The sequence below is a fragment of the Anomaloglossus baeobatrachus genome, chromosome 3 (genome assembly GCF_048569485.1).
Source record: "Anomaloglossus baeobatrachus isolate aAnoBae1 chromosome 3, aAnoBae1.hap1, whole genome shotgun sequence".
NCBI lineage: Eukaryota > Metazoa > Chordata > Amphibia > Anura > Aromobatidae > Anomaloglossus > Anomaloglossus baeobatrachus.
The window spans coordinates 135,901,678-135,922,152 of record NC_134355.1 but is presented as its reverse complement, the minus strand read 5'-3'; the positions used below and the strand labels follow the sequence as shown (position 1 = coordinate 135,922,152).

At 49.8% G+C, this 20,475-nt stretch overlaps 1 protein-coding gene across 1 annotated transcript in view; it reads right to left on the bottom strand.

The window, feature by feature from the left end:
- LOC142297186 (interferon-induced, double-stranded RNA-activated protein kinase-like) overlaps window positions 1–20,475 on the bottom strand; it is a 211,261-nt gene that overhangs the window by 11,232 nt on the left and 179,554 nt on the right. Inside the window, exons 18-19 of the mRNA XM_075341454.1 lie at window positions 7,009–7,104; window positions 1,095–1,157 (exon numbers count right to left, since the gene is read on the bottom strand). Of these exons, the coding sequence (XP_075197569.1) occupies window positions 1,095–1,157; window positions 7,009–7,104 (159 nt within the window). The remainder of the gene's footprint in view (window positions 1–1,094; window positions 1,158–7,008; window positions 7,105–20,475) is intronic.

Below are 20,475 nucleotides of genomic sequence, written 5' to 3'. Positions count from 1 at the left end.
TCATTTCAAAGTAAAGCTCGTTCTGCAAAAAACGAGCCCTCACATGACCAGATTGACTGAAAAATAAAAAAGTTACGTCTCTTGGAAGAAGAATAGCGGGAAAAAAAAAAATGAATGAAAGCGCAAAATTGGCCGGTCGTAAAGGGGTTAATATATTGGACCTTTGTCTTGTATTACACTCATTTAAATCTTTACAATACAAAAATATGCATTTGTTTGATAAAACAACCGCTTAAGATAAACAATTTGGCTCCCCAGACCAGTTCCTCAACAATTCCTAGGTAAAATACATTTTATCACTCATTTGGCTAAGGCCTCTTTCACATGTTTGTGAAAAACCACGCACGTTTTTCACGAATGTGTCAGAGGTGCGTTTTGCCCTCCGTGAGCCGTGTTTATGGCACACGTGTGTTCTCCGTGTGTTATCCGTGAAAACACACGGAGAACGGGAACTTTCTACTCACCTGTCCCTGTCATCGCTGTCCGTGGTGCTGATCTTCGGTCTCCGGTCCTGCCGACTCCCCGCTGCTGCTGCAGCTTCCGGTTGCAGTGAAGTGAATATTCAATAAGCATAATGATCGGCGGTCGGCAGCAAGTGACAGCAGCGGCAGAGACAGGAGGGCTGGAGAAGGTGAGTAAAGTTTTTTTTTTTATTTTCTCAAACACGTGTGTTTTCTCCGGCGCGTGTCACACGGAACACCTCCATGTGGTCCGTTTGCGTTCCGTGTGACACCCGTGATGCTGGAAAAAAATCGGACATGTTGACGTGTGGAGCACACGGACCATGGCAGAATACACACGTGTGCGCAGACCCATTGATTTTAATGGGTCTACGTGTGCCCGTGTCTACGGTACGTGAGGAAAAGGACCAAACACGTACCGGAGGCACGGACGTGTGAAAGAGGCCTAAAACATATAAATATAAAGAAAGTTGAACAAAGAAATGTATTGTTTCACAACACACTAAACCATACAAAAAAGTAATACTTTCTAATATTCTGCAAATGGATTTAAACAAAACAAACCTTTATCTACATTCTACATTTATCACAATTTTGATAAAAATTGACACTGACACAATTATCATACATTACCTCAATGGGATACTGTTGTACAAATTTTCGGGGCAATTCACCATTTCTCAATTTCTCCCATTCCTAAGCCAAAACATATGTTTTATTAATACCATAAAGTTCACAACATTCAATATACACAAGAAACCACTGATCTTTAATTCCTTACAATTGATGTTTCTACATCTCTACAGTTGCTCAGAAAAAAAACAATGAATTTAATTAGTAATTTAAAGAAGTGGTCTCATAAGGAAAGCCCCTTTCCATATGGACATCTTACAGAGGAACCATATCAGCTAGTTAGCTTAGTGCAGAAAGAAAGGGCTGAGCCTTAGGATATGTAATCAATATCAGTACGATGGGGCTCTATCATCTGGAATCTGGCACCCTCATCGATCAGCTGCTGGAATTGTAGTGACAGATCTCTAGTATTGCAGCCCAGCTCATATTCACTTCAATAGGAGCAGAGCTGCAGTTCCTGGCAATGGCCACCACACAGAGGAGCAGCGCTGTTCTAGCCTTGTACTTCTGGCGGCAATGGCACGTGCAAATAGCCAATTTTTGCAAGGTAAGTGTCGGACACCCACAAATCTGATATGACAACCAATTCTAAAATAAATCTTGGACAACCCATGTATTAAAAATATTATGATTTGAAAAAGAAAATTTTAAATGTGGCAGAAAAAGGAATGTAGATTTATTTAAAGGGAATCTGTCAGCAGGTTTTTGTTACCTCATCTGAGAGCAGCATGATGTAGGCAAGGAGACCCTGAATACAACTATGTATTACTTATATTATTGGGTTTTGCCATTCTGACACTATCAGAGCTATTAGGCTGGAAATACATCTATGAGAGTAAAATCGGTCCGACTGAGCTGAAAAAAACTCGGCTGATTTTAGTTCACGTTACGTCCGAGTGCAACGCAAGTGTGATGCTTTTTCTGAATAAATTAATGATTTTACTAGCGTGTGTAATGCGTATTTTTTACTATGTCATCTGCCATTCAGCTCTGCTACATGGTCGCTGACAGCAGACATAGACAGCCATGTAGCAGAGCTGAATGGCAGATGACAGCAGACACAGACAGAGCCGCACGATCAGAATGAACTCGGGTTAACTTCACCCGACTTCATTGTCATGCTGCGGCTCTGTTTGTGTCGCGTCCTGATTAGCGGTCACCAGTGAAGGGCTCACCGGTGACCGCTAATCCCCCGAGTGACTGAATTGAGCAGCCCTCCCTCATATACTCACCGATCCCCGATCTCCGGCGCGGCGCTGCATGGCATTCACACTGCTCCGGCGGCTTTTACTATTTTGAAAAAGCCGGCCGCTCATTAAATAATCTCGTATTCCCTGCTTTCCCCGCCCACCGGCGCCTATGATTGGTTGCAGTGAGACACGCCCCCACGCTGAGTGACAGATGTCTCACTGCACCCAATCACAGCAGCCGGTGGGCGTGTCTATACTGTGCAGTGAAATAAATAATTAAATACTTAAAAAAAACGGCGTGCGGTCCCCCCCAATTTTAATACCAGCCAGATAAAGCCATACGGCTGAAGGCTGGTATTCTCAGGATGGGGAGCTCCACGTTATGGGGAGCCACCCCACACTAACAATATCAGCCAGCAGCCGCCCAGAATTGCCGCATACATTAGATGCGACAGTTCTGGGACTGTACCCGGCTCTTCCCGATTTGCCCTGGTGCGTTGGCAAATCGGGGTAATAAGGAGTTAATGGCAGCCCATAGCTGCCACTAAATCCTAGATTAATCATGTCAGGCGTCTCCACGAGATACCTTCCATGGTTAATCTGTAAGTTACAGTAAATAAACACACACCTGAAAAAATAATTTATTAGAAATAAAAAACACTAACAAATTCCCTCATCACCAATTTAATAAGCCCCAAAAAGCCCTCCATGTCCGGCATAATCCACGTACCTCAAGCGTCGCTTCCAGCTCTGCAGCATGAAGGTGACAGGATCTGCAGCAGACACCGCCGCTCCTGTCACCTCCACGCAGCAACTGAGGTGAGTAGCGCAATCAGCTGAGCTGTCACTGAGGTTACCCGGTGGCCGCCACTGGATCCAGCGGTGGCCGCGAGTAACCTCAGTGACAGCTCAGCTGATCGCGCTACTAACCTCAGTTGCTGCGTGGAGGTGACAGGAGCGACGGTGTCTGCTGCAGCTCCTGTCACCTTCATGCAGCAGAGCTGGAAGCGACGCTGGACCATCCTGAATAACGCCGGACATGGAGGGCTTTTTGGGGCTTATTAAATTAATGATGAGGGAATTTGTTAGTGTTTTTTATTTATAATACAGGATTTTTTCGGGTGTGTGTGTGTTTATTTACTGTAACTTACAGATTAATCATGGAAGATATCTCGGGAAGACGCCTGACGTGATTAATCTAGGATTTAGTGGCAGCTATGGGCTGCCATTAACTCCTTATTACCTTGATTTGCCAACGCACCAGGGCAAATCGGGAAGAGCCGGGTACAGTCCCAGAACTGTCGCATCTAATGTATGCGGCAATTCTGGGCGACTGCTGACTGATATTGTTAGGCTGGGGGGGCTCCCCATAACGTGGAGCTCCCAATCCTGAGAATACCAGCCTTCAGCCGTATGGCTTTATCTGTCTGGTATTAAAATTGGGGGGACCGCACGCCGTTTTTTTAAATTATTTAATTATTTATTTCACTGCACAGTATAGACACGCGCACCGGCTGCTGTGATTGGGTGCAGTGAGACACCTGTCACTCAGCGTGGGGGCGTGTCTCACTGCAACCAATTATAGGCGCCTGTGGGCGGGGAAAGCAGGGAAGATTGTTTAATGAGCGGCCGGCTTTTTCAAAATAGTAAAAGCCGCCGGAGCAGTGTGAATGCCGTGCAGCGCCGCGCCGGGGATCGGGGAACGGTGAGTATGAGAGAGGAGGGGAAAATGACCGACAGACTGTGAGAGAGGGACAGAGATAGTGACGGACCGACAGAGAGAGAATAGAGACTGAGAGGGAGAGACCGACTGACAGAGAATAGAGATTGACAGACATTGTGAGACATCACTCGTTTCCAGTGTTTTAGGAAACATGCGAGAAATGTATTTAGAAAATCGGATGTCATTAGGATGGTGTGAGTGCCGTCCCGTGACATCCGATTATTTACACGCTCCCATAGACTTGCATTGGAGAGACTCGCAGTAGAAACTCGCCAAAAAGCAGCATGCTGCGATTTTTTTCTCAGTCCGATTTGGACTGAGAAAAAAATCGCAAATGCAAGCTGAATCATTGACTAACGTGTCCGATTCCAATGCGAGATTTTCTCGCATTGCTCTACTGCGAGAAACTCGCAAGTGAGAAGCAGCCCTTAGATTTAGCAAAGCAGCAGGAGCTGGGAAAGCTGTCCTCTCAAACTAGGTTCTCTATAGAGTGAGGTGTCAGAGGAGGGGGCGTGCCAACCGCCACGCATGAGACAATGTAGTCCAACCAAAGATAAACACCAGGTGATAAAGCCTTTAGTCTAAGTAACCAACAGCACACATATATTTTTATAATTAGTGTAGGGACCTACAAGCATGAGGTTCCCGTCACGAGGGTTGTAGGCTTCCGTATTCTAGCCATAATACGAACTAAAACCTCATTTTTTTTTGTACAGGATGCAGCCAGGCCCCTTTCTGTTAGGCCTTGCATATTAGAGTTCCTGTCCCTGTATGGTGCACAGAGAGTACGGCTTGGCAGCCCGCCTGATCTAATAGTATGGGCGTCACCTAATAGGCTGCAGGCTTATGAATGTGCATCTGCTAGTGTGAACAGCGCTCTATGCAAGTCATCAGTGTGCAGGTTTATCATCCAACAATCGGCCCCTCCATTCCGTGGAGGTGTGTGTGTGATTTGCTCCTCCTGCACCTGTAATGCCTCCACTTAGTGGGGGCTTAGCTGTATCATGCTAGAGTACTAGTTTTTGGCCTGGGTGATATACAATTGCAGCCCTTTGTTGTAAACAAGAGGACACAGCCTGATAAGAGAGGCATAGTTCATTTTTTTTTAACCTGTACAGCATGCTGTCCTAAGATTACATAGCAAAAGCCTGCTGACAGATTCCTTTTAAAGGAAGCAGTCAAGAATGTCCAATTGCTCACAAAGTGCAACTTTCTGTTTGACAAACTTGGCATATCCGTGTAGTAAATGAATGATCAGTATTAAAATCACTCAATTAAGTAATTTGTGCATCAAGTAATCTATAATTATATATAAATTATATAAATGTTATATACATTTATTAATTTATAGAACACTATTAACTCCACAGCACTTTACATACATTGGCAACACTGTCCCCATCGGGGCTCACAATCTATATTCCCTATCACCCTATCAGTACGTTTTTGGAGTGTGGGAGAAAACCGGAGTACCTGGAGGGAACTCATGCAAACACGGGGAGAACATGCAAACTCCTTGCAGATGTGTTCTTGGTGGGATTTGAACCCAGGACCCCAGCGCTGCAAGACTGCAGTGCTATCCACTGAGCCACCGTGTTGCCCATATATATAATTATATATGTGAGCTGTTGTAATTACTCACTAATCCCTCCACTGTACATTACCATACGTGGCTCCGCCCCCATTACCACACGTGGCTCCACCCATTATCACGGATGGATCCACCCCCATTCCCATGCGTGACTCCGCCCATTACCACATGTGGCTCCGCCCCCACGTCCATTACCACACGCAGCTTTGACCCTTGCCTCCATTACCAAACGCGGCTCCGCCCCTCGCGCCAAATGTCCACATGCGGCTCTGCCCTCCTCTCATTACCACACGCGGCTCTGCCCCCCTCCCATTACCACATGCGGCTACGCCCCACCATCCATTACCACACGCGGCTCCGCCCCCTCGCATATTACACACACAGCTCTGCTACATCCACACTCTAAGGCTATGTGCCCACGCTGCGGATTTACCGCGGAGTTGCCGCGGATTTCCCGAAAATCTGCAGCAGCGGCACTTCCAAGCCATTTCAATGGCATTTTGGAAATGCTGTGTCCATGCTGCGGATTTTTCCGCTGCGGATTTGCCGCGGATTTTGATGCGGAAAAATCTGCAGCATGTCAATTCTTTGTTGCGGATTTTGGTGCGGATTTTGGGTATAGAATGGGGGGGAAAAAAAAAAGAAATCCGCATCAAAATCCGCGGCAAATCCGCGGCAAATCCGCGGGTGCGGATTTGCCGCGAAAGTCGCGGATTTTCATGCAGAAAAACCCGCAGGTACATTCTACCGTGGACACATAGCCTAAATACCTCCTGACCACACACAAACTTCACCTCATCCAGCACCATGACAACCAGCATAGCAGAGTCCTGCATACACTGAGGAACTGATCATGTGACCCCCTGACTCCTCCCCTCCATGTGTAGTGTAGTGTCACGTGATTAACCCTTACACCGCCAGCTCAGTGGGAAACCTAACATTCAAGGCTGCAGTGTAGTGTCCCGGTGATTAACCCTTACACCCCCAGCTGTATACAGCTAGCTTTATACAGATCGGGGGGCTGTATTCCCTTGGGGGGGGAAGCTGTATACCCTATATGGAGAAGGACAGCTGTACACCATTGGGGGAGGGGAGCTGTATATTCTTGGGGGAAAGAGAGCTGTATACCCTTGGACGTAGGGAAGCTGTATACTCTTGGGGGGAGGACAGCTGTATACCTTTGGGGGAGCTATATACCAGGGAGGTGAGCTGTATACCCTTGAGGGGGACAGCTGTATACCTTTGAGGGGGAAAAGAACTGTATACCCTTGGGGGAAAGCTGTATACCCTTGGGGGGAGAGCTGTATACCCACAGCAGAGTCCTGCATACACTGAGGAGCTGATCATAATGGGCATGCCGAACGATAGCTGGCTGGAAACAGCTAGTATATATATATAGTCATAACTTACGGCATATTTGTATTTATTCTCAAACTTCCAGAAAAGTTCAATTAATATCAGTCCTAATGGGAAGATATCAACTTCATTTTCATAAGTTTCCTTCTCCTGCAAAGAAAGCAACATATTTGTAGTTCTCAATAGTAAAACACACTGATCAGACATAATGTAGTGATGGAGATCTAATATTAATATCCTCTCTGCTGTACAATAACATTCAGATCACGTCAAGCACAGCTAGACTGTATATGCGTGTCTTAGTGGTGCGGAATAGTAATGTGTAATAAAATTATTGAAAAATGTGCATACATATTTATTTTTAGAAATTGATGTTACATATAAAACACTAAAAATTAAATACACACAAAAATAAAATTTACAGAAATGTTGTTTTAGCCACTGATTTCTCATTTTATCAAGAGGTAATAAGGAAAAATGGATCCATAATTTGTTTAACAATTTCTCCAAAATTGCAGCATTACCCCCATATGTGGTCATACAATTTTGGAACACAGCAGAGCTTGGAGGGAAGGGAGCGCCATTTGACTTTTGTAGCACAGATATTTCTGGAATAGTTTTCAGATGTCATTTATCCTCAGCTATGTCCACACGCCTCATCTTTGTTGTGACCACAAAACTGCATGTTTTTGGCCCCAAAAAAAAACACAACTGCAGCAAAAATTAATCCAAAAAAATGCATGTGTTTTTGTCCGATGCGTTTTTTTAAGTGAAATCTATTGACTGGAAGGGCTTAAATACGCTGGCAAAAACACAGAAAGAATAGACATGCTGCATCTAGTGGTTACCAGAAAAATGCAGCCAAAAGAAGCTGCAATGTGAGAACAGAAAAACTGAAAGCGCAGACTTTGCTGAGGAAGAAAATGCATGTAGTTTGGTGACCAAAATTGCACTCAAAAACGCAGCGAAAAATGCGGTAAAAACACAGTGTGCGCATGAGGCTCTAATGTACCAGAACAACAGAACCCCCCCAAATAACCTCATTTTGTAAATTACACTTGTAAATTTCCAGAGGGGTGTTATTTCCAAAATGGGGTTATTTGTGGGGGTTCTGTTCTGGCACATTAGGGCCTCATGCGCACAGTGCATTTTTGCAGTGATTTTGACTGTTTTTGCTGCGTTTTTGGGTGCAATTTTGGTTAACAAACTGCACGCATTTCCTTCCCCAGCAAAGTCTATGAGATTTCAGTTTTTGTCAGGTTATTCCAGCTTTTTCTGACTGCATCTTTGTGGTGACCACAAAAATGCAGAATGTCTATTCTTTGTGTTTTTGAGCCCTTTCAGGCAATAGATTTCACTTAAAAAAACGCATTGGACAAAGACGTGGCAACAATGCAGTGTGTGCATGAGGCCCTAATGTGCCAGAACAACAAAACCCCCACAAATAACACACCTCTGGGAATTAACTTACAGATGAAGTGAGTATTTTGACCTCATGTGTTTTTTACAAATAAGTAAGCCATAGACGTTGCAGAGATTTATTCCAATTTTTTTTGGGAGGCAGATTACACAAGTTTTTTATGTTTTGCCACGGATTCCTTTTTATTTTTCCCCCCAAAAAAATAAAATAAAAATAATGTTTGTATTGCAATATTTTGAAACCTGTAATTTTTTTTACCTTTCAGCCAAAACAACTGTGTGAAAACCTGTTTTTTTTTTGCAAGATGAGTTCAAATCTTTATTGGTATCATTTTGGGATAAGTAACATTTTTGATCCCTTTCTATTCCAAATTTTGGGAGGCAGAATGAATACGGTAAATCACATCAAATTTAGTAATAGTGTTTATGTTTTTACGCTGTTCGCCGTGCGGTATAAGTGAAAGACATGTTATTTTTCAGGTCAGTACAGATAACAATGATACAAGATTTACATTTTTATGTTTTTACTATTATTGCACAGTATAATAAATTTTTTACATAATATAATTTATTTTTGAGCTACCATGTTACGAGAGCCATTATTTTTGGATGTTTCTAACAACTTAGCTGAATAAGGACTTGTTTTTGTGGAATGAGTTGATGTTTCCATGATACTATTTTGATTTACAAACGTCTTTTTGACTAGGTTTTATTCCTTCATGTGGTGTTAGGATTGAAAAACTGTATTATTACCATACTGGTGTAGTGGGTGAGCATACCCCCTACAAAGGGAGCTTAGTTAACCGGAGATGTCATTAATAAAAGTGTTTTATTTGTATTGTGTTAGGGCACCCCTAGTGGCCGGGTGGGACGGCTGTCACCACAGTAGAAGGAGGAGCCGGCAGAAATCAGGGGGAGGAAGGAGAAGTGTATGTGTGTGTGTGAGAGGGCAGTTGGATCCGGGACGGGAGAGAGTGAACATCAAGGGGCAGAGTGTGGGAGCTGAATCCATAGGGGGCGCCGGAGAGAACGGGAGTGAACGGAACCTCGGAGAGTGAAGCAACCGGTGTGGGTCCGGTGTGTGTGTAACCGTTAGTGGGAGCCCGGCGAAGCGGATTAACCAGGGCACATTCCCACGTGAGGGTACGTTAGAGCAGGTTGTCCCCCAGCTCCAAGAAGTGTTTTCTGCAAGAAGCCGAATTGTGAAGGCGAGTGTAATAAAAGATGTCTTTTGTTTTCACCACATCCTGCCTGAAGACTGTTTGTACGACGACCGACGATTGCACCACCACACTCTGCCCCACCAAGTTAGCTCCCGACCTTGAGGTAGTGGTGGAGCCAGGGGTAAGCCTGAAAACTACAGCCACGACTACAAGGCCGGAGGCTCCCCTGGCCCATCATTACATGTGGCGTAGTCGGCAGGATGCGAATTCCCTGCCAGGGACCCAAGAAGCCGGAGATCAAGTGGTGCCTAGGGCACAGGATCCGGACTATGAGAGAAGATTTCCAGTCCCATGGTGGGAAGAAGAAACAGTGCCTCCAGCGTTGGACCGGGCACAAGATGGCGGCAAGATGGCCGTCGTCTGTGAAGATGAAGAAAGCGCGCGAAAAGTTGGCGCCAAAAGAAGAGCCTGGGGCTGGCCGGTGCCGAAGAAGAAGTTCGGAGTACTCCGCCCAAAGAGGGGAGGTGCCGGTCCCAGGGCACGCAGAAAAACAGGCGAAGTGGGCGGTGTTTTGAAGAAAAAGAAGAACCGCCGCGGAGGGGTCGATATGATGTGTGAAACTGGGGGTGGAGTATGCCCAAGAGCGGGAAAAATAGGCCCGCCTCCACTTCCTCCAGCATCTCCACTGACCTCGCCGCTATTGCCAGAGCTACCGAGTGTTTGTGCGATGGAGACCTCCAGGCAGCAACAGGAGATAGAGACCGCGATGGCACTCACCCATCTGGGCAGAGGACGTCCCAAGCAGGCTGCGGCTGCAGCTGCGGATGTGTCACCGCTTGCGTTACCGGTCGCTCCAGGAGGACAAGGACGCTCGTCTAAAGTAACCTGGATCACCACATGGGACGCCGTGACCGGGGGAACCACAACAGAGGTCCGGGCGACCTATACCACCCCGCTGCCGTTGGGGAATCGGCCTCCGGGAATCCTTCCAAACCCAGACTTGGAGACACCCCCGCCCGTCGCGGTGGGACCACCGACCCCTACTCCTGTACAAGCCCCGGAAGACTCACCTACCCGGAAGCTGGAACAGGATAATTGGGGCTTTTTCTGGGACCCGGTGCAGCCGTCTTCGATTCCTCACAGAAAGTCACCGTCCCCAGAGCCGGACCCCGTACAGGAGAGACTGCTCGCTGAAACTGTCGCCCGGGAGATGATGACCGGTCCCCGGGGTGAAGAGTTGGAGTTACAGTTCACCACAGGCATAGTGGTGAAATTCAACCAGCAAGAGGGCTACGGCTTTATCCGGGAGGAGACAACCGGAGATGATTATTTTTATAATCGGGTGCATCTGGATGTCGAGGGCTTACCTCAGCGCCTACACACGCTCTACCCAGGGGAGAAGGTCCGGTTCATACCCGAAGTGGGATGCCGAGGCCTCTTTGCGGTCAGCGTCACTCGAATGCCCACCTCACAAGAAGCTGTTCAGTGGCAGCAGGAGTTGGAGTGGGAGGAACACCAATGCCGGCGACGGGCGCAGTCAAGACCGGTACTGGCTGAATCCTCTCATCCCAGACGCACTTTAGCCGTCGCTCCGGAGGTGATGCCCGGACCGACCACCGATTCGGAGAGGGGAATCCCGGCGGTGCTGGCTATTAGCCAGAATCTTAACACCAACCCGGTTATCGTCTTGGATATACCTCCGCCGCCTAGGGTAGCGACCCCATCGCCTCCGTCGGTGACTGAGGAGACCACGGCACCGAAGCCTGCCGTTGCCTACGAGCCTTTCCAGAGGCTGCGCCGACAGCCCGGACAGTCCCTGTCGGACTACATCAGGGCTCAGAGAGCCGAGTGGAAGCGGGCCTTGCATCCAGAGTAAAACATCCTGACCGGTTTATTGGAAGACCGGTTTTCTTTTGTTTGCAGTTAAAGTTCAGCAACGTTCAAGTGACTGAGCCCGGAGAGAGTCTGCTGCCGGACTGGGCCAGGGGCTCCTCCGCGTTATGGAGAAGAAGAAGTTTTGTGTTCCTGTTGTTCACAACCAAGACCGGGAGCGCTGCTAAGCCTCCGGGCACTACCAAGACCGGGAGCGCTGCTAAGCCTCCGGGCACTACCAAGACCGGGAGCTCCCAGTTGGAACTCCGGGCGCTGGACTGGTGCCCCTTCTTCCGGGCAGCCTGTTGTGGACTGGTTCGTAGTTTATTCACCATGTTGTGCCTAGTTTTAAAATATGTGTGATTTTTAGATGGAGCCTTGCCGGGAGGCTCGGGTTTTAAGAGGGGAGGTGTGTAGTGGGTGAGCATACCCCCTACAAAGGGAGCTTAGTTAACCGGAGATGTCATTAATAAAAGTGTTTTATTTGTATTGTGTTAGGGCACCTGTGGCGCCCCTGACCTGGTCAGGCACCACTGAGTACTGCACCCATGCTGGGGACAGTACAATACAGGTAATCCAGAAGGCTGACCGAGGTGTGACTACACAGGCGCATAGTGATCAGGTCTCACACATGTACCTATGAGAGGACCCCTGGGGATCCCAGGAGGGGGAAAAGCCTTCACCTCCACTGGAATAGTGGAGGGGGCCAAAAGCCTCCATCTCCTCTCAAGGGGTGTGGTAAGAGAGCCTGGTTGCTAGGTGGCGTAGGCAAGAACAGGAGAGGAGGAGCAGTGAGCCGGCTCAGTGCAGAGTCCAGGGAGCTCCGAGGAGAGCTGACCCCTTCCCCTGGGCTGTTGCAGTCTGACAGCGTCCGCGCAGTGGCTACCGACGGGGGAGAACGGTCACCTAGGAGGGCTACCCGAAACCCATCTCCAGCTAGAGAGAGAGCACAGAGTGGGAAGTAAGGAGACTGCTAGGGAGAACCAGGCCCAAACGGGCGGCAGATCCCGGAGCGGGGATAGATCCACCTTTCCTTGCTAAACCTGCCGGTGTGGGGCCCTCAAAGCCCACACCACAATAACTAAAAGCCGCAGCCACGTAGCCACAGTTAGGGCCCACAGTTCACAGGAGGCAAGCAGCTGGAGTGATCTGGCCCAGGCAACAAGCAAACGGCAATCGAAGGGGAGAGAGGCTTCAGCAACTTCCCTGGGTGACCCCCATAGGGACTAAAAGTCGGGGTTACCCCAAACCATCAAGGGCTAAGGAAGGCGAGTTGGTAGTCACCATCAGAAGTCAGCCTGAAGGATACCTGGTTCCAGCCTGGTTCATCCCAGCTACGCCCGGGTTACTCACCCTGCCATCTGAAGTGAGTAAAACCCCTGAAAGACATTCTGCGTGTGTGGAGTTATTCTGCGCCTTGTGGTACTACGCACCTACACAGGGCCCTGGGGCTTGCCTCACTCTCAGGAGGCTATTCCAACTAACTGCACTCACCATCAGCCCCAGGCGTCCCCTAATCTGCAGTGGTGGTCCCCACTGACCGCAATTCTGAGAGTGGCGTCACGACAAATAGAAGATCTCCTACCTGTGACAAAGACCAGACGGATCCAGCCGAGTGGAGTCCCTGAAGGTAATGCACCGACACTACACCTGTGGGGCTTCACATCTGGCGTCACGAACAGGATAAGGACTAGACCTGTTCAGACAGGTGACCATGTGCCTGGGCGGTCCGCTTGAAAAATTGGAAGCGCCGCCATATTGCCACCATGAAAAGCGCGCTGAAAAACAACAGCAGCCCGCGCTGGGAGAAGTTACCGCCCACGGAGAGGTGTGGCTACCCAGAGATCCCCTGCAGAGTTCTGACCTCGCTTGTGAAGAGAGCGGAAGCGTCCAGAGACGGCGGAACGGAAAAGAGGCCAGCAGCTTGTGGCTAGAGAAAATGGCGTCTGAATGCAGAGACCCAGAGCCAGGCTCCGCTGCCTGGTGGTGTCGGGAGCTCGCCGAGTTCTGCGATCAACTGGAGGCCAGGGTCGGAAGGCTGATTAGAGAGGGACGGACGGAGTTTCTGTGGATGACCGCGGCGGTTCAGGCCTATGAGGGGAGAGCCGCGCGCCGAGTGCCAGACCGGGCGGTGACGACTCAGACCCCGATGCTGCCACCGATGGGTGAGTCCAGTGATGCCCCTGCCGGCGCGAGTGCTCCGACCCCTGCTACCACGCCCGCAGTCCCTGAAGAGGCGCCCGGCACGGCGACGCTGAGCCAGGCCGCAACCACGCCAGGTGCGGCCCGCCAAGCCCCGGCCGCCGCAGCGATGCCCTGCTCGGCCCACCAAGACCCGGTCCCTGCAGCAACGCCCAGTCCGGCCCGCAGAGAACCGGCAGCCACCGCGACCCTCATCCACGCCGCAGGTGTGACGCTGACCCAGGCCGCCGCCTTGCTAGGCCCGGCCCGCCGAGACCCCACCGCAGCAGCAACGCTCGTCCGCGCCGCAAGTGAGGTGCTGAACCAGGCCGCAGCCCCGTCAGGTGCGGCCCGCCAAGCTCCGATCGCTGCAGCGACGCCCAGCCCAGCCTGCACCGATCCCATCGCGACAGCGACGCCGATCCAGGCCGCCGCCATGCAGGGCGCGGCCCGCCAAGACCAGGCCGCCGCCATGCCGGGCGCGGCCCGCCAAGACAAGATTGCATCACCATTTTCCCCGGCCTGCAAGGCCAGAGCAGACACCGCTCCCCAGTCCAAGGAGGTCCCTGCTAGGAAATCCCTGGTAGGTGAGGACCCTGCATACTGGCAGCTGAAGGCTGACATGGAGGCCAAGTTCCCACAGGAGATGGTGGATCAGTACATGCTCCCTCCGCACACCCCCAAGAGGATTCCGGCAACCCCTGCAGCAACCACGCCAAAGAGTCCCCCGCCTGGGCCTGCTGAAGAAAGTCCATCCCCAGCACTACCACCAAAGGAGTGCTCAGAAGAACTAAGGGGGAGGGGAGGCCAGGAAGCTGAGGAGCTGACTCAGGAGCCACCAGCAGTGGATTCATACCCCGAGCCGGAGATGTTGCCCTATTCCCGCTGGGATGAAGAAGACCTGACACCGTCTGCTGAAGATTTGCCCAAAAGCCTCACCTGGGAGCTGGTAAGCTGTACCTCGCAGAATCCAGTCCGCAAGACACGGCGCCGTAGCAGAACCCAGTCTTTCCCTGCACCGCCATCCCCAGAGCAGAGAGAAGTCACGGCCCGAGACCTAGAAGAAAAACGGTTCCTGAGAAGAGCCAAAGCACAGGTCAGAGGACCCCTTTGTAGAGGAGTTGTGGAAGACTTTAACTTGAAGAGCGGATATGGCTTTATAGTGGCACCAGGTATAAAGGAAGGTATCTTCGTCAATAGAAGAGATGTGAGAGCTCATTTGCCCAGAGGACACCCTGGCAGAAACTTAAAGATGGGAGACTCCGTACAATTTACCATGCATCAAGGAGAAAGAGGGTGGTATGCGTTAGATGTAGCACCATGTCCTAAAGAAGAAGAAAGGAAAGACAGCGATAAAGAAAGAAAAGACAAAGGACCTACTGACGAGACTACCACAGACGAAGAAAGAGGTCAAGGAAGCAACAGGTGCCGCAGCCCTACAGGCCCAAGCCCTGGTGAAGAGGAGTCTGCATAAAGTTCATGTAAAGTAAAGCAAGTTACCAGTTTTGAAGTTTTTGCAACGTTTTAAAGTTTAAGCAATGTGCCCACATAAACTAATGTGAGAAATGAACCTTAAGGCTATGAACTGGCTATAGCCACAAACTCTCGCAGTGTAAATAGTTACACCAGAGGGCACCACCACCACCAGAGTCAGCCTGTTTAGGGGCTTGGCTCGTCTGCAACCAGGGAGCACGTCCGTATATAGGGCCTTGGCTTACCTGCAACCAGAGAGCATGCCTGTTTATGGGGCCTGGCTCTCCACCACAAAGAGGGTACCTGGTCAGCACCAACTGTGGAGGCCGCCTCTACATCCTGCCAGAAGAGGCTGAAGGCGCGGATCCACCAGGCCAGGTATACCCTGAAACCACCAGACCATGAAAGCCGCCTCTACATCCTGCCAGAAGTGGCTGAAGGCGCGGCCAACGTGAGAGGGTTTTGGGTGGGTTAACGGACTTGTGGGTGGAGGGTGGTGATGTATGGTACCTGGTGGTTTTAAATGTTTTACATGTTTTAATGTTTTATGCATTTTAAAATGTTGTCTTGCAGCCCGAGGACGTGCTGGTGATAACTAAGGGGGAATGTGGCGCCCCTGACCTGGTCAGGCACCACTGAGTACTGCACCCATGCTGGGGACAGTACAATACAGGTAATCCAGAAGGCTGACCGAGGTGTGACTACACAGGCGCATAGTGATCAGGTCTCACACATGTACCTATGAGAGGACCCCTGGGGATCCCAGGAGGGGGAAAAGCCTTCACCTCCACTGGAATAGTGGAGGGGGCCAAAAGCCTCCATCTCCTCTCAAGGGGTGTGGTAAGAGAGCCTGGTTGCTAGGTGGCGTAGGCAAGAACAGGAGAGGAGGAGCAGTGAGCCGGCTCAGTGCAGAGTCCAGGGAGCTCCGAGGAGAGCTGACCCCTTCCCCTGGGCTGTTGCAGTCTGACAGCGTCCGCGCAGTGGCTACCGACGGGGGAGAACGGTCACCTAGGAGGGCTACCCGAAACCCATCTCCAGCTAGAGAGAGAGCACAGAGTGGGAAGTAAGGAGACTGCTAGGGAGAACCAGGCCCAAACGGGCGGCAGATCCCGGAGCGGGGATAGATCCACCTTTCCTTGCTAAACCTGCCGGTGTGGGGCCCTCAAAGCCCACACCACAATAACTAAAAGCCGCAGCCACGTAGCCACAGTTAGGGCCCACAGTTCACAGGAGGCAAGCAGCTGGAGTGATCTGGCCCAGGCAACAAGCAAACGGCAAACGAAGGGGAGAGAGGCTTCAGCAACTTCCCTGGGTGACCCCCATAGGGACTAAAAGTCGGGGTTACCCCAAACCATCAAGGGCTAAGGAAGGCGAGTTGGTAGTCACCATCAGAAGTCAGCCTGAAGGATACCTGGTTCCAGCCTGGTTCATCCCAGCTACGCCCGGGTTACTCACCCTGCCATCTGAAGTGAGTAAAACCCCTGAAAGACATTCTGCGTGTGTGGAGTTATTCTGCGCCTTGTGGTACTACGCACCTACACAGGGCCCTGGGGCTTGCCTCACTCTCAGGAGGCTATTCCAACTAACTGCACTTACCATCAGCCCCAGGCGTCCCCTAATCTGCAGTGGCGGTCCCCACTGACCGCAATTCTGAGAGTGGCGTCACGACAAATAGAAGATCTCCTACCTGTGACAAAGACCAGACGGATCCAGCCGAGTGGAGTCCCTGAAGGTAATGCACCGACACTACACCTGTGGGGCTTCACACACCCCTAGTGGCCGGGTGGGACGGCTGTCACCACAGTGGAAGGAGGAGCCGGCAGAAATCAGGGGGAGGAAGGAGAAGTGTATGTGTGTGTGTGAGAGGGCAGTTGGATCCGGGACGGGAGAGAGTGAACATCAAGGGGCAGAGTGTGGGAGCTGAATCCATAGGGGGCGCCGGAGAGAACGGGAGTGAACGGAACCTCGGAGAGTGAAGCAACCGGTGTGGATCCGGTGTGTGTGTAACCGTTAGTGGGAGCCCGGCGAAGCGGATTAACCAGGGCACATCCCCACGTGAGGGTACGTTAGAGCAGGTTGTCCCCCAGCTCCAAGAAGAAGTGTTTTTTGCAAGAAGCCGGATTGTGAAGGCGAGTGTAATAAAAGATGTCTTTTGTTTTCACCACATCCTGCCTGAAGACTGTTTGTACGACGACCGACGATTGCACCACCACACTCTGCCCCACCAAGTTAGCTCCCGACCTTGAGGTAGTGGTGGAGCCAGGGGTAAGCCTGAAAACTACAGCCACGACTACAAGGCCGGAGGCTCCCCTGGCCCATCATTACACTGGCACCAACCGTGGCTGTTTCTGCATGAGCTAGGCAATCACTTATGCCGAGCTTGAGTGAGGATCAGATTGGGCAAAGCTCTTCTGCCATCACAATCACCATGATCTACAAGTGCAATCATTTGCAGGAACACCTTTCCAAATATGACATACCAGTATGTTCAATGTTAGGAATGAGTTAAAGCACCACTTCAGCATTTTGGGTTTTTTTTCACTGCACAGCTGGAGCCATGCTTTAAATCTAAGGTCTGAAACTTTCCAATCAAGAAGACTGCTGGAACACCATTGTAAATGTGAACAGGGGGCTATCCAAAATATACACAATCTATATGAAGTGAAAGCTGCACACCAAATTCAGAGAAATATGAACAAGCATAACTGCATTATAATACATAAGGAATGAAAAATACAATTAGCCATATGAAAAATTGAAAAAATTGAAATGTGACATTGCATAACTGCTGAGGATTATTTGAAAAAAGAAATATTTAGCTAATGTATTGATCAATTCATTACTGCCCCATAACCAATTCACAGTAATCTCTTACTTATGGGGTCCCTAACCAAATGTTACCTCTATATGCGGTTAAAACCTGCTTGTGTATGGGAAGCCAGGGACCTGGCTATATAGGAAATTGAATAAACATGGCTAAAGGGCGGGACTGGGTTCTCCTTATGTATTATAAAGCAGTTATGCTTTTTCATATTTCTCTGAATTTGGTGTGCAGCTTTCACTTCATATAGATTGTGTATTTTTTGGCTAGCAGCCAGTTCACATTTACAATGGTGTTCCAGTCTTTTTGATTGTTATGCAGTTTTTTTCTGTCTGAGAACCCAGTCCCGCCCTTTAGGCTATGTGCGCATTTACCGGATTTTGCCGCGGATTTTTCGCGGATTTGCTGCATGTTTCGCTGCAGAAAATGTTCATAACATCTCTGCAGTGAATCACCAGCAAATCCTATGGAGAAAAAAAATCCTGTGCGCACTGGGCGGAATTTGACAGCTGCATGTTTTGCTGCGGGAATCCCGCAGCAAAAACAAGTGCATGTCACTTCTTTTCCGCACATCGCTGCGGGATTTCCCTCCATTGACTCAATGTTAATCATGAAATCCCGCAGGGAATAACGCAGGCAGCAAATTCTGTGCGGTTCACTGCGTTTTCCTGCGTTATTCCCTGCGGTATTTCGCGGTTTACCTCCGGTAATGTGCATCGCCTGTCTGCGGTTTTGCAGGGAAGTGATGTCATTACAGGAAGAGGAAGCGGAGCAGAGAGTAAACACACACAGATCACACACACACAGACATCACAGACACATAGAACACACATAGAAAGAAAACGGAAATATAGAAAAAAAAGAACGTGGGCTCCGCTGCATATTCACCGTCCAGCCGTGGTAAGCACACATCGGCGGCCCGGTATTCTCAGGCTGGGGAGGGAGAGGGGCAGGGGTAATGTCCCCCGCCTCACTCCCCCTCCCGCAGCCGAGAATATCAGCCGCAGCTGCCCCGGCACTGTCGCATACATTATGCGGCAGCACCGGGAGTGTCCTCGGCTCTTCTTGCCACCGTGTAGCAGTGGTGGCAAGGTAATACAAGGGGTTAATGGTGATGGGGGACCACCGCCATTAACCCCAGGCTTGATCATGGCAGCGTCTATGTGACAGCTGACATGATCAACCCGTAAGTAAAGTGAAAAAAACACAGACACAGAAAAATCCTTTATTTTAAATAAAACCAACAAGCCTCGTTCACCATTTTATTAACCCCCCCAAACAAAGCTCCAGCATAATCCACACAGCTCCGGCTCCTGCGTCCTGCACTGCTGACATCCAGCCGCGATGTGTCACAGACACAGCGCTGAATGAATGCAGCAGACAGGAGAGGTAATTACCGGTCATTTCCCACGGCCGGTAATGTGAACTCACTGCCGACCGTGGGAAATGCAGCGATCTGTCATCTATCTATCCTTCTATCTATCCCTCTATCTGTCTATCTATCTATCCCGCTATCTATTCTTCTGTCTATCTACTATCTCAGAATTAAATGACTTTTTTTTTTTTTTTTTTTCCTTCAATGTGCTTTATTGCATTGAATGCAATAAAGCACATCCCAACCCGCATGCGGCAAAACCGCGGCAATACCGCGAATAATACCGCGGTAAAACCGCGGCAAACCGCATGCGGTTTTCGGGTGCGGTTTCCCGCGGTTATTTACCGCGGGTGCGGTAATCTTTGAGAGCATGCGGAATTTTCACAAGAAAATTCCATTTCCCAGTGCGCACAGAGCCTTAGCCAGGTTTATTTAATTTCCTATATAGCCATAGTGTGTGTATGGGTCCCTAACCAAAAGTTACCTCTATGTGCGGTTGAAACCTGCTTGTGTATGGGAAGCCAGGAACTTGGCTATATAGGAAATTGAATAAATCTGGCTAAAGGGCACCCACTGCCCCTGATGAAGCTGCACTAGCGACACGCATCAGGCCAGGTTTCTTTGAGCCTCTTGTATTATTAGATAGAGATTGTTACTATGACAAAACTCCTGCTTTTTTCACATTAATGGATTTTGCTGTTTGCTGTTTTGACTACTAGGTCACTGGGTTATACTGACCTAAGTACCGTATTTTTCGGACTATAAGACGCACTTTTTTTCCTCCAAATATTGGGGGAAAGTGGGGGGTGCGTCTTATGGTCTGAATATAGGGCTGTGGGAAATGAGGGTGCTGCGGTGGAGCGGGTCATCGGGGCACGAGCAGGCTGCAGCAGCGCCTGCCGTGACCACATGGGCCCGCTCATTACATATGCATGCCCATCATCCCGCCCATCTCTCAGCGCTGAAGCCGGCAAAGACAGGTGGGCGGGGGATGCGCGCATATTAAACAGCCTGCCCGCATGATTACCCCTGGCAACTACAGCCTGGAGTGATCATGTGCGGCTGTATTCACTGCTCCCCGCACATCATCATCAGCGCGGGGTGCAGTGAATCAGTATAACTCACCGTTCCCCTGCAGCCCCGCGATCTCCTCCTGTCTGCCGGCCGCACGGTGTGGAGACTAGCGGTGCTCACAGCGATGACGTCATTGCTGTGCG